Source organism: Euprymna scolopes, chromosome 26 (genome assembly GCF_053919585.1).
Source record: "Euprymna scolopes isolate OS-2025 chromosome 26, ASM5391958v1, whole genome shotgun sequence".
NCBI classification, from domain to species: Eukaryota; Metazoa; Mollusca; class Cephalopoda; order Sepiida; family Sepiolidae; genus Euprymna; species Euprymna scolopes.
In genome coordinates, this window is record NC_136507.1 from 57,584,022 (window position 1) to 57,601,427 (window position 17,406).

The 17,406-nt window shown below is 33.9% G+C and overlaps 1 protein-coding gene across 1 annotated transcript in view; it reads left to right on the forward strand.

The window, feature by feature from the left end:
• LOC145248083 (angio-associated migratory cell protein-like) overlaps nucleotides 1-17,406 on the forward strand; it is a 54,342-nt gene that overhangs the window by 17,780 nt on the left and 19,156 nt on the right. Inside the window, exons 6-8 of the mRNA XM_080109861.1 lie at nucleotides 7,393-7,476; nucleotides 13,136-13,242; nucleotides 17,209-17,291. Coding sequence (XP_079965987.1) covers nucleotides 7,393-7,476; nucleotides 13,136-13,242; nucleotides 17,209-17,291 — 274 coding nt within the window. The remainder of the gene's footprint in view (nucleotides 1-7,392; nucleotides 7,477-13,135; nucleotides 13,243-17,208; nucleotides 17,292-17,406) is intronic.

Here is a 17,406-nt window from a genome sequence, read left to right on the forward strand (position 1 = left end):
TATATATATATATATATATATATATATATATATATATAATCTGTGTAAATATGATTTTTTTCAATTATATTTCACTTTTTTTTATGCTAATCCTTAATTTATGAAGCTTGATATAATTACAGATCATATAACAAACAAATGACAAAAGTCTATATTCCAAATTTCATGATGTTGACCATCTTAAAATTTATCCCTTTAATTATGTTGACATTTACAATTCTTGACAGTAATTGTTTCATAGCATAAAATCATTCACTAAATTATTATACCAATCAATGAATCTATTTTGCCCTTAACTTATCAGAAGAAATAACAACTATCAATCCATCAAAAGACAATAAAATTTATTTGGGCATGATTACAAAATCCGAATATTGGAAGAGAAGTTGTAATTACCTTTTATTTCATCTTTTATTGTGTCATTTTGAATTTTCAAGTAAAGTCACTAAAATATAAATATTTGTATTAATAATTTGTAGTAATTTATTATTTATAATTAATCTATATTTACTTTGATAATATTAATAAATGTAATATATATAATATGTCTATATATTTATTTAATTTTATATGAAACTAATTACAAAATATATATATTCTATTTCCAGTTATACCAGTTGTTGATTTTATCTGAACTTTATATCCATATACAATTCAGTTCAATTTCTATTTTAATTATATATATATATATATATATATATATATATATATATATATATATCTGGATAGTTATTTTTGTGTATATCCGTTAGAAGCGTTGAGTGAAATTTGAAGAATAAAACATGTATAAATACATTTGGAGCCAAAACTGCAACGCGAATTTTTTTATAAAATACACAGGTGTTTATTTTTAAAGAAATATATTTCGGAGTAAGACTCCTTTATCAATCTTTTTATTTTCCTCTTCTTCCACGACCTCCCACTACCTCATGTCGTGGAAGAAGAGAAAAAAAGATTGATAAAGGAGTCTTACACCAAAATATATTTCGTTAAAAATAAACACCTGTTTATTTTATAAAAAAATTTCGCATTGCAGTTTTGGCTTCAAATGTATTTATAAATGTTTTATTCTTCATATATATATATATATATAATCCTGCACTGATGATTCCTAGAAGGATGAAACACTAGTGTCTGTAGGTAATAAAAAATATAAAAAAACTAATTATAGTAACTATTTTATATATATATATATATATATATATAATTATTACTATTATTATATTTTTTTATGCTCCCTATCTTGGGTGGAGCATATTGGTAAGTGATATACAAATTACCATTAGCGTACGAAGCGATACTTTTTGTGTAAAAAAATTGTGTTTAGGTATTTGGACAATGTCAAAACATTGTTAATTCACTGCCCGCATAGCAGCAGCCATATAGCGCAATGGTTAGAAGCTCAACTGTTGTTTGGGCAATCAGGTTTCGATCCTGGTTTGAGGTAGTTGCTTGTCTAGCCACACTGATGAGCTGTGAAACTGTGAAACAGTACTGTATGTGGATGACTATATATTTATATATATATATATATATATATATATATATATATATAGTTCAGAGATGAAAAAAAATTATAACAAAAAATATATGTGCGTGTGTAATATAGTTAGTCACGTCACACATGTTTTGTCATCTCTATTACTTATCAGTGTGGTTAGATGCAGTCAAATTTGAAACCCAGACCTCATTAATTGGTGTCTGGTGCTTGACCAACTTAGCTATAAAATCTGTTTTCTGATAGTGGTTAAAAATTAGATGTGTTTATATGGAACTATCCATTTATTTACCTTTTTATGGTATTGTTAACAAAGTAATTCTTTTTTTATGCTAAGTGAAAATCATATATAAAAAAATGAATATAATATAAAAATCGTATATATAACAATTGTACTGAAGTATCATTCACCCTATGCGGGTTGGACTGGCTTCCTTCAAGGAGGAAGTTCCATGGGAGTATAAAATTCACAGGCAGTCCCCAATCGCATGTATATACCTGTTAGGGGAGATGACAATGTTAGGTTTTTGCAGCTCTTGTAGAGAGGTGTCAATATCCTCCGACATACAGTGCCTGGTATTCTCAAATGGTCACTCATCTGCTATTGGCCAGGTTCAGTGTTGCTTAATTTTGGTGATCCAATGAGAATTGATGTGTCAACATGATTATGCTGTGTATATATATTAATGCGATAGCATGTTGTTATCTATTTTCTGTGTTTACATCAAGTCTTTCATTTCTTGTATTAAATAATTTTACCAAGAATTCTTCATAAGTTTTGGTTTTGATTATAGCTGATGGTACTCAAATCATCTATTTTTTTTATAAATAATTCTACCAAGAATCTATATATCAATACATTTACGTGTGTTATTTATTTATCTTTTGTGTCACACTTACATCCGAGTTCCTTAATTGTTATGATCTTCCATCTCTTGAAATAAATAATTTTACCAAGAATTCTTCATATATTTTTGGTTTCGGTTTCGATTATAGCTGATGGCACTCAAGTTATATATGCATATATATATATTTTTTTTTCATAAGTTTTGGTTTTGGTTTCGATTCAAGCTGATGCTCCCAAGTCATATGGATATATTTTTTTTATTTTTGAAATCGCAGTTTTATAATATATAAAAATCGCTCGAACATTTACTCTATAATAATATGTACAAAATCTGCAAGAATTAAAATATATTTAAGCATACTTTACAACCAGGCTACAACGGGCGTCCCTGCTAGCTTAGATGAATACTTTTGGAATTTTAACAAAAACGCTACAATAATATCAGGGTGTGTCCACTTACTCTGAACATCTACAGAATGCCAACATCAATATATTACATATGAATGAATACCCTGTGGAATTTCCACAGGTCCCACTAGGTCGTATTTAAGAATAATAAATAATTAAAAGTGCCTGACCTTTTGCAGTGGACCAAAGCTTTACTGTTGTTAGAAATTGCTTTTCAAATCAATTTGAACTTGCATTCAAATTTATACAGATCTATGGGATATACAGTAGAATCCTGGGATATGGTGTCCCTAGGATATGTTTTAAAATAAAATTCTTGCTTTTTTTCTGTACATTATTTTCTGTTGTGAAATAAACATATCTAAAGATTGAATCTTAGTCTAACTCCTCCTTACATTCGGCATCCCAAGGGCTCTTTTTTCTTTTTCTTTTTTTATTTTATATATATATATATATATATATATATACTAGCAAAAGTACCCGTCGTTAACTGGGTTCAAAAACAGCCTACAGAAAATGGACTCTGATTTATGAAAGTATGGTAGGTTATGAAAAGGAAGGGTTGTAAAGAGATAGCTTCGAATTTGGGGGCATCAAAACCAAAGCAAAATTTAATGAAAGTAAAAATAAAATAGATAAACCCCATAATTTATTATACCATACCTGTTCACACTGAAACACTTATCACAACATTCTGTGGATCTATATTAAAAAACCTTGTTAAACTTTGTGAAATATTTCCATTCTATGGAGGTCAGGTGCGAACGAACACCCCATAATTTTATTATACCATATTTCTTCAAACTGAAACATCATTATCAAAGTATACTTACACAGATAGATATGAAAAGTCTTTATTAAAGTTTGTGTCTATTTCCATTCTATGGAGGCCAGGCACGAACGCAGACCCTACCATTTTATTATACAATCCCTATTTAAGTTAAAACATACTTATCAAAGTATTATTATGTACATCTATATCAAAAACACTTGTAAACGTTTTTTTTTAATTTTTAAATTTTTTATTTCCATACTTTGTGGACCAGGTGTGTACGCAGACCCCACAATTTTAATGAATCATCATTATGCCAGATCAAACATACCCATTTCTGTGTCTCGATACATCTTCTATTATTATATGTGATCAGTTTTCTATAATAGTCAACCATATAGGATACCAGACACATACACAGACGTTCAGCTTTATATTACAGATATATATATATATATATATATATATATATATATATATATATTTACATGGAGGTCACCACTTATCAAGGCCCGGAAGCCACTTGGAGATAAGGATCATTGCTTGTACAGTAATCAATGGGATAGTGTTGTAGTAATCGTTAGTATTGCAGATTTAATAAAGTGTCTTACTTAAGGGGGCGGTTCATCAGGAATTTGTTTATGTTGGACTTGAAGATATCCAAGTTGTAGTCAGGTGGGGAACAGGCAAATGGAAGAGAGTTCCACAAGCATGCAGTTCTAAGGAAGAAGCTTTGTTCATGGAATCTACGTTTTGATTTAGGCACAGTGGGGAAAATTATTGACAGTGGTTTCAGCTAGACGGGTGTTTATCGTAGAAGATTGGCGAGGGGGGGGAACCAGAGATTGGAGCTCAGACGAGCACTTGCCATGAAAATAACAATAAAACAAAGACAGGCTTGCAACGTCTCTTCTGTGGGAGAGAGGTTGCAGGGAAGAGAAAAGGGCATCCTCCCATTAAGCCACGAAGTCTATTTTGTACTCTGTCAAGGCAGGATAAGCTGTTTTTAGCAGCTCCTGCCCAGATGTGGCAGCAGTACTCCATCCTTGAACGTACTTGGCTTTTATATAGATAGAGAATTGCATCAGTAATGAGATATCTTCTGGAGCGGTAGAAGGATCCCATCATTTTCCTAGTGACCTTGGCAACAGACTTGATGTATGTGTTCCATTTCAGATCAGGAGTAAAGGTCAGATCCAGAAGCTTGTCAAACCATGGAGCCTCCCCAAAATGAGAGCCATTCATTTCAATTGATGTCAGATGGAGATCAGAGCGCTGATGATGTAAAGATAGAAGCTTGGTTTTAGATGCATTAAAAGTAACCAGCCACCTCTTCCCCACTGTACCACATGCTCAAAATCAGAGGGGAGAGAATCAGAGAGAACTTTAAAGCCTTTGATGTGTTGCCATAGATGGTCATGTCATCAGCATAGATATCAACGAATGATTTAAGTATGTATTTTAGGAGATCATTGATGTAGATCAGGAAGAGAGTTGGGCCTAGGATGGACCCCTGAGAGACTCCAGCATTAATACTCTGGGCCTTTGATTTCTGCCCATCAACCACTACTCTTATGAGTCTATCAGAGAGAAATGATTTATTAATTGAGAAAACATTTCCAGTTATACCTTAGCTGGAAATCTTGTGAAGTAGGCCTTTATGCTATACCTTATCGAAGGCCTTTGATATGTCAAGAGCAATTGCTCTAGAAAGGAAGCCTTTGTCAAGAGATTCACTAATCCTATGAGATATAACCGTTAGCACATCTGCTGTAGATCTAGCAGAACGGAAACCATATTGTGTGTTACTAAGAAGGTTATTTCTGCTGAGGTGGTTGACTTACTTCTCTATTTAATATGGATTCCAGAAGCTTACTCATGACACACAGGAGACTTATTGATCTGTACTGAGAGGGAGATAAATTATCACCTGAATTCTTAAATACAGGGCATACTGATGAGGTTTTCCAGGGTGTTGGGAAGCATTTCTCCTTTGCTTAAACAGTTTTGTAAGTATGGGGGCAAGTTCTGGTTGAAGCTTTTTCAACATTATAATTGGAATGCTGTCAGGCCCAGTTGCTTTACTGGAATCAAGGTTCTTGATTAGCTTGGCGAACTCACACACAGATATTTGTATGTTTCATAGTGTGTTGTCTGTTATAGGAGGAAATACGGGGAGTTGATGGCCTTTGTCACATAGTGTAGAATTAGTTGCAAAGTTCTTGGCAAATAGTTTAGCTTTGTCTGATGTTGACGAGATGACCTCAGGTCCATTCATGATAGTTGGGATAGAATGTACGCTTCTGTTCAGGATCCTGTTTGTTATTTGCCCAAACTGGTGGGAACTAAGCCGTTGCTCAGCGATTTTGGATTTAATGGACTGAGCATATAGCTCTCTTGCATTTTTTTATTACGCTTTAACAGTAGTTGCTGGCGTTCCTGAAAGCAGCTTTAGTCTCGGTGCATCTATTACGTTGGTAGCTATGGAAAAAGTGATTTCTGTGCGTTAGGTTTTTGCTGGAATTTTTGGATGAATCAGTCTATGCCTACAATTAACCATTTGGTCAGTTCTTATACTATGGATGACACATCCTTTTTAAACATGGAATGCAAGGGTAGATCAGATATGAATGTACGGAAGCTATCCCAGTTAGCGGTAGACTATCGATATACAGTACAATGGAGAGGTACATCTGAAGACTTATTACATTTCATTTTTATCTTAACTGATACAACGGAGTGGTCGTAGGATCCCAGGGGAGATAGAACGAAACATGAACATAGCTCAGGGGAAGTTGTGAGAAAAGGGTTTAGAAGGCTTGCATACTGACTGGTCGTATCAGTCACACAGGTGGTTTCGTGAACAATCTGAGTGAGGTTATAGGCAATGGCAAAATCATGACAGAACCTCCTCTCATCATCTGTCTTATTTGAGTGGACATTGAAGTCACTGCAAATGTGAATGTTAGCCGAAGGATGAGCAGACAGGATGTGGTCAATTTTCTCAGATATACTCTTAAAGATAGTAACCCCGCTGTTGTGGAGGTGATAGAGGGCAAATATAAATGCGGTGGTGTTAGAAAGTGCAACCCAGAAGCACATATAAGTTACATTAGGATCTTCTACCACACAGAAAGCCATCTTTAATGTAGGCACATATTCCATGCCCATGGTGATCTTGGGGTCAGATTTAGATGTTAAGTTAGAGTATCCTCTAATTTTGAACTTGTCTAGGGAAGTGGTAGGCCCTATGCCAGTTTCGCTTAGAAAGAATATGTCCGGTTTTGTCTCCTGTAATTGGGTTTCAACCTCTGGAAGGTTGGAACGTAGACCCCTGATGTTGGGGAAGGAGACATGGTAATAGGGGTCTACGTTGGAGGATGGGGTTCTAGGTATTATATATATATATATATATATATATATATATATAATACCTAGAAAATATGAAAGCGAGAAAAAGGAAGAGGACAAAACTATACAGTAGAACACCGGAATACGTTTTTTTCAGGTTACAATATGGAAGACAATATTTTTTGCGGCCCCTGGTTACGGTATTTGCCCCGCCTGTCTGTTATTTATAATGTCATTTGATTATATACATGTATATTATATACTGTACTGTATTTTGTTACTAATTTTTAATGCCATGTCCCGGGGTTCTATTGTAATACTTTTCTGAAGATCAGATATGTAGTAAAGTATGATATTAAGATAATATTTTAATTATTATGAAAGGATATTCAACCATTTGTTTGTGCAATGGAATTTTAAATAGAAATTTACACTCTCTTCCTATGATAGAATAAGGATTTATTGTGATTTTCTTCAGATTTTCTTTTTTTAATTTCACCCTTTTTCATTTTCCAGGTAAACGTATTTGTATTGGTTACGAGAATGGTAACATCCGAGTAGTCGGATTGAAGGAACAGAACACGCTGCAAGAAATGAATTGTAAGTAGAAATGAGTGATTTTTCGGACAAAGGGAGAAGAAAAAGCTGTTTTCTAGGTTGGCAGTATTTTTGCGAACAGTTGGCTGAGATGGCGGAAATTTTCTGTTTCTATGTCTATCCTTGTAGCCATGTCACTAGTAAGGGTGCTGGAGGTAAACGTTTTGTCTGGGCTGACGTTATCCGCCTGATAGTCAGGGACCCGAACCTTGGATTAACCACTAAGGAGGCTGTCCTATCAGCAGGTGCAAAGTACTGGGGCTGCTGTATTGCCATTTGGTAAATGGATTCTGGACCATACAGTAGCTTCTGGTGGGGCCTCTCGATGCCATACTAGTGGGTAATTGTTACGGCTTTACCTTATCATTAGCTACAAATAAAAAAAAAAAAATTCTTCGTTTCTTTTTCTCTCTTAATTTCCCCTCTCTGTCCTGCTCTAAGTAAATCTGTCGACCTAGTCCACAAATTCCAAAATTTCATCATGACAAGTTTCAAGAAAAAATACACGATTAAACCCGGTTCTCCAACTTCCAACGTAGACCCCTACTACCATGTCTCCTTCTCCAACATCAGGGGTCTTCGTTCTAACCTTCCAGAGGTTGAAACCCAATTACAGGAGACTAAACCAGACCTTTTATTTTTAAGTGAAACTGGCATTGGACAGGCTATTTCCCTAGATGAGTTTGCAATTTCAGGATACTCTAACTTAACTTCTAAATCTGACCCCCAAGATCGCCATGGGCATGGAATATGTGCCTATATTAAAGATAGCTTTCCATGTGGGAGGGACATCTCTAGGGAAGATCCTAACTTACCCTATATGTGCTTCCGGGTTGCTTTAGCTCACACTACTGCATTTATATTTACTCTCTATCGCCCCCACAACAGCGGAGTTACTATCTTTCAAAGCATATCTGAGAAAATTGACCAAGTCCTTTCTACTTATCCTTCAGCTAACATTCACGTATGTGGAGACTTCAATGTTCACAACGTCGAATGGTTGACCCACTCAAACAAGACCGATGATGAGGGGAGGTTCTGTCATGATTTCTCCATTGCCTATGACCTCACTCAGATTGTTCAGGAACCTACCCGTGTGCCCGATAATGACGGCCAGTATGCGAGCCTACTAGACCTTTTTCTCACAACTTGCCCTGAACTATGTTCAGTTTCTGTTCTGTCGCCTCTTGGATCTTCCGACCACTCTGTTGTATCAATTAAGATAAAAATGAAATGTAATAAGTCCCCAGACGTACCTCTTCATCGTACAGTATATCGATACACTAAGGCTGACTGGGATAGCTTCCGTACATTTATATCTGATCTACCTCTGCATTCCATGTTTAAAAAGGATGTGTCCTCTATAGTATTAGACCTAACTGAATGGTTAATTGTAGGTATTGACCATTTCATACCTTCTAAAAAGTTTCAGCAAAAACCTAACAGCCAGCCATGGTTCTCTCCAGAATGTGCTGCTGCCATTGCGCACAGAAATCACTTTTTCCACTGCTTCAAACGTAATAGATGTATGGAAACTAAAGCCGTTTTCAGGACTGCCAGCAACCATTGTAAGAAAGTAATAAGGAACGCAAGAGTGTTGTATGCTCAATCTGTTAAGTCCAAAGTAGCTGAGCAGCGGCTTGGTTCCCACCAGTTTTGGCAAATAGCAAACAGAATCCTGAACAGAAGCGTGTGCTCCATCCCAACTATTATCAATGGACCTGAGGTAATCTCGTCAGCATCAGACAAAGCCAAACTCTTTGTCAAGAACTTTGCAGCTAATTCTACCCTTTGCGACCAAGACCGCCAACCCCCAATATTTCCTCCTGTATCAGAAAACACGCTATGTGATATACGTATATCTGTACGTGATGTTGCGAAGCTAATCAAAAACCTTGATTCGAGTAAAGCAACTGGCCCTGATGGTATTCCAATTATAGTACTCAAAAAACTTCAACCTGAATTAGCGCCAATACTTACAAAACTGTTTAAACGTTGTCTTAAGGAGAATAGTTTCCCATCTCCCTGGAAAATCTCATCAGTATGCCCTGTATTTAAGAATTCAGGTGATCGCTCATCCCCCTCTCAGTACAGGCCAATAAGTTTCCTGTGCATCATGAGTAAGTTGCTAGAATCTGTGTTAAATACAGAAGTAATCAAACATCTCAACAAAAATAACCTTCTTAGTGACACTCAATATGGTTTCCGTTCTGCTAGATCTACAGCAGATGTCCTTACAGTTATATCGCATAGGATTAGCAAATCTCTCGACGGTGGCAATCTTTCTAGGGCAATTGCTCTTGACATATCTAAAGCCTTTGATAGGGTATGGCATAAAGGTTTACTTCATAAGATCGCTAGCTATGGTATAGCTGGAAAAGTCTTCTCAATTATTAAATCATTTCTTTCTGATAGGTTCATAAGAGTAGTAGTTGAGGGGCAAAAATCAGAAACTCACAGTATTAATGCCGGTGTCCCTCAGGGATCCATCCTGGGCCCAACTCTTTTCCTGATCTACATTAATGATCTTCCAAATCATATCCTTACATCATTTGTAGACATTTATGCTGACGACACTACCATTTATGGTAGCACATCTAAGACAGTAAACGACCAAGTTCTCTCTAATTCTCTCTCCTCTGATCTTGAGCACGTAGTACAATGGGGAAAGAAGTGGCTGGTTACTTTTAATGCATCTAAAACTAAGTTTCTCTCTTTACATCATCAACATTCTAATCCACATTTGTCATCAATTGAAATGAATGGCTCTCGTCTTCAGGAGGCCTCAAGTTTTGACAAGCTTCTGGGCTTGACCATTACTCTTGATCTTAAATGGAACACGTATATCAAATCTGTTGCCAAGGCCGCTGGAAAAATGGTGGGATCTTTCTATCGATCCAGTAGATATCTCACTGCTGATGCTATTCTCTACCTATATAAGAGCCAGGTACGTCCAAGGATGGAATACTGTTGCCACATCTGGGCGGGAGCTGCTAGAAAGGACTTGTCCTGCCTTGATAGAGTTCAAAATAGACTTCGTAGCCTCGTAGGTGATGTCCTTTTCTCCTCCTTGCAACCTCTATCTCACAGAAGAGATGTTGCGAGTTTGTCTCTGATGTATCGTTATTTTCATGGAAAGTGTTCAACTGAGCTTCAATCTATGGTCCCCCCTCGCCAAACTTTCACAAGAAACACTCGTCTAGCTGTAAACACTATCAATAATTTCCCCCACTCTTTATCTGTGCCTAAACCTAAACGTAGATTCCATGAACAAAGCTTCTTTCTTAGAACTGCACGCCTGTGGAATTGTCTTCCGTTTTCCTGCTTTCCGGCTGACTACAATATGGTTGTGTTCAAGTCTAAAGTAAATAAGTTCTTGATGAGCCGTTCCATATAAGTTATTAAATTTACCAAATTTTCATTACTAATGATTACTATATTGTCCAATTTCTACTGTACACTCTTTAATCCTTATCCTTGAGTGGCCTCTGGGCCTTGATAATGTGGTGATGCCTCTGTAAAAAAAAAAAAAAAAAAAACCCTTCTTTATCCTCTTCCTCCTACTTCCCTCTTTTTCTGCCTTACAACCCTTTCTCCTCCTTTTTTCTGCCACATTTTCTTTCACTGAAAATAAACTTTATTTTTAATGCCAGTGTTTGGCTACATATTATCTGATGCTACGAGATCAGACTGCCTGAAGATATCGGCTTCCTGACCTAAAATGCACCACACATTGATGTTATAGATTCTTTTTCCTTTTTCTTTGCCAAACTCAATCATGTTCTGCAAGGCCAAAAAGAAAAACAACAATTTTCCTCTATAAAATATAGAAACCAAACACCATGGTCCTCTTCTTCCTTCTCTCTTTATTTGCCTTATAATGCTTCCTCCTTTTTTCTCTCTGTCACACTTTCTTTCCCCTAAAGTGGACATTTGTAAAATTTTATTTTTAACGTCAATATTTGTAGCAATGCAGTTATGTATAAATAATGTTAAAAACAGTATTTTTCACATAAGCTTAAATTAAATGGTTATTTTGTTTCTTTATCCTTTCTTTCCTTTTTCTTTTACCGTCTATTTTTAAATTTTTTTCTGTCTTTTTTTTTCATCTTCCTGTTTTTCTTTTTAGTATCTCTCCTCTCTTTCTTCCCTTTTTTCTTGTTTTTCTTTCTATGTTCTGTCTTTTTTTCTTTTCTGCTTTCTTTCCTTTCTGTCTTTATCCATTTCTTTCTTTCTTTTCATTTTTTGTCCTTATTTTCTTGATCCTTTTTTTCTTTCTATATTCTTTTTGTTTATTTCTTTCTTTTCATGAAAGTTTGCAAGTAAAACTTCCCTAATTTGGGCTGTAATCACCTTCTTCAGTTCAGGAACAATCTGGAAATTGTTTTTATAGACATTACCTTTTATATAACTTCAGAAGTAATTTGTTTTATGTCTAGTGAGTGTGAAAGCCATTCAGAATCACATCTCCTATTGATGAGACGATTACCAAAGTGTCCCTGCACATGATTAAACAGCAATAAAAAGACTGTTTTTATATTATGTTTTGGGCAAGTTTACTCATGCTATTTTGAAAAAAGACAAATTTGGTGAGGACAAGTTAGCTTGTCTTTACAAAGTAGAAGATGACCTCCAATCTGTAGTGGAATGGGGACAAAAATGGATGGTCACATTCAATGCTGCCAAGACTAAGCTTGTTTCCTTCAATAATTGCAAGAAACCTTCTCTACCACCAACAGCAATGGCCTAGAACACATTATCTTTAAACTCCTCAGCCTAACGTTTACAGGGAACATGAACTGGAATAGATACATTGAGAGCATTGTCAAGGCTGCTGCGAAGAAGGTGGGCTCTCTCTACCGTGCTAGAAAACTACTTGTGCCTGAAAGTATCCTGTACCTCTATAAGACCACCATTCGCCCATATATGAAGTACTGTTGTCACATTTGGGCTGGTACATCTGCTGCTTGTCTCTCACTCCTGGACAGGGTTCAAAAGAGAGTTGCTAACCTGATAGGTCCTGAACTGCCATCTAGGCTTCAACCTCTGTCCTATCGACAAAATGCTGCATCTCTCTGCCTGTGTTACAAGTACTTTAATAGTGAATGCTCTGACGAACTACAAGCACTTGTACCCCCTCGACGTGAATACCCCAACAAACCCAACAAGCAGCTAAATCCCACCCCTTCACAGTAGAGATACTTAGGTGTAAGAAAGCATTCTACTCCAATAGTTTCTTCCTCAGAACTGCTAGACTTTGGAACTCCTTCTGTGATTCTGCTTTCCCAACTGTACTGACATGCAGAAGTTCAAGTGTAATGTGAACAGACAGCTTGCTACTCATCTCCCTTCATAATACCCCTGCAACTTATGTCCCTAATAGCAGCCCCCTACTTCAAAGTGGCAATGTGCCTTGTTTGGGGTGAATATTGAATTAAAAAAAGAAAGTAAGGGGTTAAATGAAGAAATCAGATTTTCATAAACAAATTTTTGCCAGAACTATGGGGAACCTCCTGCTATATCATCCATAATGCTGTGCCATGTTGTGCTTATGTGATCTTTACAACAAACGTAATGCAGACGGTGTCAATCATCTCCCTTTTTTTCTTTATTTTGAAGCTGCTTCGTTGATGCTAATTTCATTTTTCTCCTGCATTTTCAGTTCATGCAGCCAGTGTGACATGCCTGGATTTCAATCCGGATAATTCATTGCTGATAAGTGGATCATCAGATCTGAAATTTTACCTTTCAAATAGCAACAATGGCAAGGTAAGTAACTGAGTCTTAAACATGAATACCTGAACAGACAACAAAAAGGATTGCGTGGAGGGCTCAACTTTAAATAAAACAGAATCAACTTTGGCATTAAAAAACAAGGCTCAACCTTAAATTAAAAGTAAAAATAAAACAAAGACTCAATCATAAATTAATAAAAACTTTTGATTAAAATAAAATAATAAAAGCTCAACTTTGAAAAAAAGTAAAATGATTTTACAAAAACAAACAAAAACAAACATTAAAAACAAAAGTAAAAAACAAACTCAAAAATTAAAAAATGTCAAAATAAAAAACAAACATTAAAAACAAAAATGACAAAGTAAAAAACAAACAAACTCAAAAATCAAAAATGTCAAAATAAAAAACAAACAAAAACAAAAATGACTAAGTAAAAAATAGCAAACAAAAAAACAACAATGACAAACAAAAAAAATGACTTAGTAAAAAACAAACATGAAAAAAACAAAACTGACAAAATAAGAATTCTGTATATAAATGAATATGGTTGGAGTGCTAAAAACAACACATTTTCTTTTTATATAAACAAATTTATTTATTTAATTTAAATATTTCGATGATAAACCTCCTTGTCAATCTAAGTCTGTTTTTTCCCCACTTTTTCCTGGTCCACATGGTGTAATTCTGTGAACGAGAATGTTAGTCTGTAGGACTATATATATACTGAAATTAAGAATTCTGTATATATATATATATACTGAAATTAAGAATTCTGTATATATATATATATATATATATATATATATATATATATATATATATACTGAAATTAAGAATTCTGTATATATATATATATATATATGTGTATATATATATATATATATTGAAATTAAGAATTCCGTATATATATATATATATATATATATATATATATATATATATATTGAAATTAACAATTCTGTATATATATATTGAAATTAACAATTCTGTATATATATATATTGAAATTTAGAATTCCGTATATATATATCGAAATTGACAATTCTGTATATATATATTGAAATTAAGTATTCTGTATATATATATATATATATATATATATATATATATATATATATATATATATTGAAATTAAGAATTCCGTATATATATATTGAAATTAAGAATTCCGTATATATATATTGAAAGTAAGAATTCCGTGTGTATATATATATATATATATATATATATATATATATATATATATATATATAAATTAAGAATTGTGTATGTATATATTGAAATTAAGAATTGTGTATATATATATTGAAATTAAGAATTCTGTATATATATATATATATTGAAATTCAGTATATATATATATATAGATATTAAGACTTCCGTATATATATATTGAAGTGAAGAATTCTGTATATATATATATTGAAATTAAGTATTCTATATATATATATATATATATATATATATTGAAATTAAGAATTCTCTATATAAATGAATATGTTTGGAAGGCTAAAACAATGGATTTTTATATAAACAAATTTATTTGTTTAAATCAGATATTTCAATGATAAACATCTTTGTCAATGCACATAATCATTTATGTGCATGATGCCTCCGTTCAGTTTCGAAAGACAAAGGATACACCCTGTAGGGGCAGTTGCGTATGTAATTGTGAGGCAAGAGTTGCGCAATCACCAACCACACCTCTCCTGAATCGGCACTGTTTGAGTCCAGTGGCAAGAAGTCCAGGACGACTGCAAATAATGGCGAGGTAAGTGGAGAACACATACAGTACCTGGAAGTCCCAAAGAGTCACCCATTTAGTACTGACCAGGTTCAACGTTGCTTAACTTCGGTGATCCAGCGGGAACCGTTGTGTCAACATTATTATGCCGTATTAATCCGGAAATTAATATATGGAAATAAATTTGTTTATATAAAACGTATTAATCATTTATATATGGAAATAAATTTGTTTATATAAAACATATTAATCATTTATATATGGAAATAATTTGTTTATATAAAACGTATTAATCATTTATATATGGAAATAAATTTGTTTATATAAAACATATTAATCATTTATATATGGAAATAAATTTGTTTATATAAAACATATTAATAATTTATATATGGAAATAAATTTGTTTATATAAAGCGTATTAATCATTTATATATGGAAATAAATTTGTTTATATAAAACGTATTAATCATTTATATATGGAAATAAATTTGTTTATATAAAACATATTAATAATTTATATATGGAAATTGACGGCAAAGATGGAAGAAAAAAGCATAAAAGTCGCAGACCAAAGGTAACTTCACCAAGAGATATTAGAAAAACCAAGAGAAGTTTGCTAGCAAACCCACACAGCACAAGCAAAGCTATTTTCGACCATGCAGGAGTGTTGACATCTCTAAAAGAACCCGAAATCGGATTTTGAAACCGATAGCTGACCAGAGAACACAGACAAAATGTCCTCCTTTGAATAATATGAACTGTCAGAAGTGACTAGCATGGCCCACTAAATATTTGAAAACCAATTTTCAAAATGTTCTCTGGCCTGACGAGGCCAGAGCAACCCTCGACGACGGCCCCGACAGTTGGACCAAGGGATGGCTTCTTAAAGGCAATAGCCCACGCTTGTGATTCAGACGTCAACAGGGAGGAGGAGGAGGAGGAGGAATGATGATTTGGGCTGGTATTATTGGAAGTGAGATTGTTGGTCCTTTTCTTGTCCCTGACTGTCAAAATGAATTCTGTGAACTACTACAAGTTTTTGGAAGCAAATTTATCGACCTGGTTGAATTCACAAAATGATGCTCTCAACCAGAATCTAATCATCCAACAAAACAATGCCCCAAGCCATGCTTCTCGATTCACAAAAGCTTGGCTTTCAGATAAGGGGATCTGTGGTGAATGTCTGATGTACTGGCCACCTCAGAGCCCAGATTTGAATCCGATAGAGAACCTCTGGTCGATTCTGAAGAGAAAGGTTTACGAAAATGGGCATAAATTCCATAGTAAAAAAGACATTTGGTAGAGAATGAAGAAGGTATCTTCTGAAATCACACCTCAGCAAGTGCATACATTAACATCCTCTGTTGATAGGAGGCTGATTGATTTGATTAAAAATGGAGGAAAGCGAATAAAGGGTTAAATAGTTTCATATATTCGTATTGTTCTGTTAATTATTATTTGAGTAATAACTGTTGTTTTCTTGTAATATGTTATCAATATATGGTATTATAATCATGATGACACAATTTTTCGAATTATATCATGTTTAAAAATGGTATTTATTCCGGATAAATGAGTGCTTGCAAACTCTTTTGGCCCATATTCCTTCCTGAAATCATTTAAAGATCCATACCCCCCAGAATATGATTATTTGGTTTCCGTTTCTATGAATTTACTTCATATATTTGCATATCAAACAGTAAGTAACATAGTTATTATATTGGAAAATATTGAAGCATAAATTTATCAATTTATACAATTTGCAAACACTTTTGACCCCCCACTGTATTTATTTGCATAAAATTTTTTCTTGTAATAAACATGTTTATTCACAGAAAATATTTACAGAAATAATGCTGAAAATAAATAAGTTTTTTTTAGATATAATAAAGCAAAATAAACGGCAAAGAAAATGAATGAATGTTTACTTAACCTAGTTAAATGAATGGATGTTTAAATAAATAGAAAAGAAAATGTTTATAAATGTTTAAATCAAAGGAACATAATATAGAAGGGTTTTCGGGTTAAGTAACACTGTTTACTCTTGACTAGTTTCAAAACTCGAAGCAGCTTGGATTAGTAAATATGTAAGATTGTTCGAAAAAACTATTGACTTTTGATTGAGATGGAAAGTCAAATAAAATAATATTTGACTCCGGAGTCTGCTTGAGAAAAAAATGATTTTTCCTGTCTTTTGTTTTTAAGAATGGTTTGAATTTTGTATCAATTCTTTTAGATGTTGTCTTTTACAGGTTTTAAACATGTTTGATGTCAGTACAAATAAAGACGAAGAAGACTGTGACAATTCCATTGAATCAGTTGCTTTCTCTAAAACGTAAGTATGTTATAAATAATAAATATGGCATAATCGCGTTGACACACCGGTTCTCATCAGATCAACAAAGTTAAGCAACGTTGAGCCTGGTTAGTATCAAATGGGTGACCGTTTG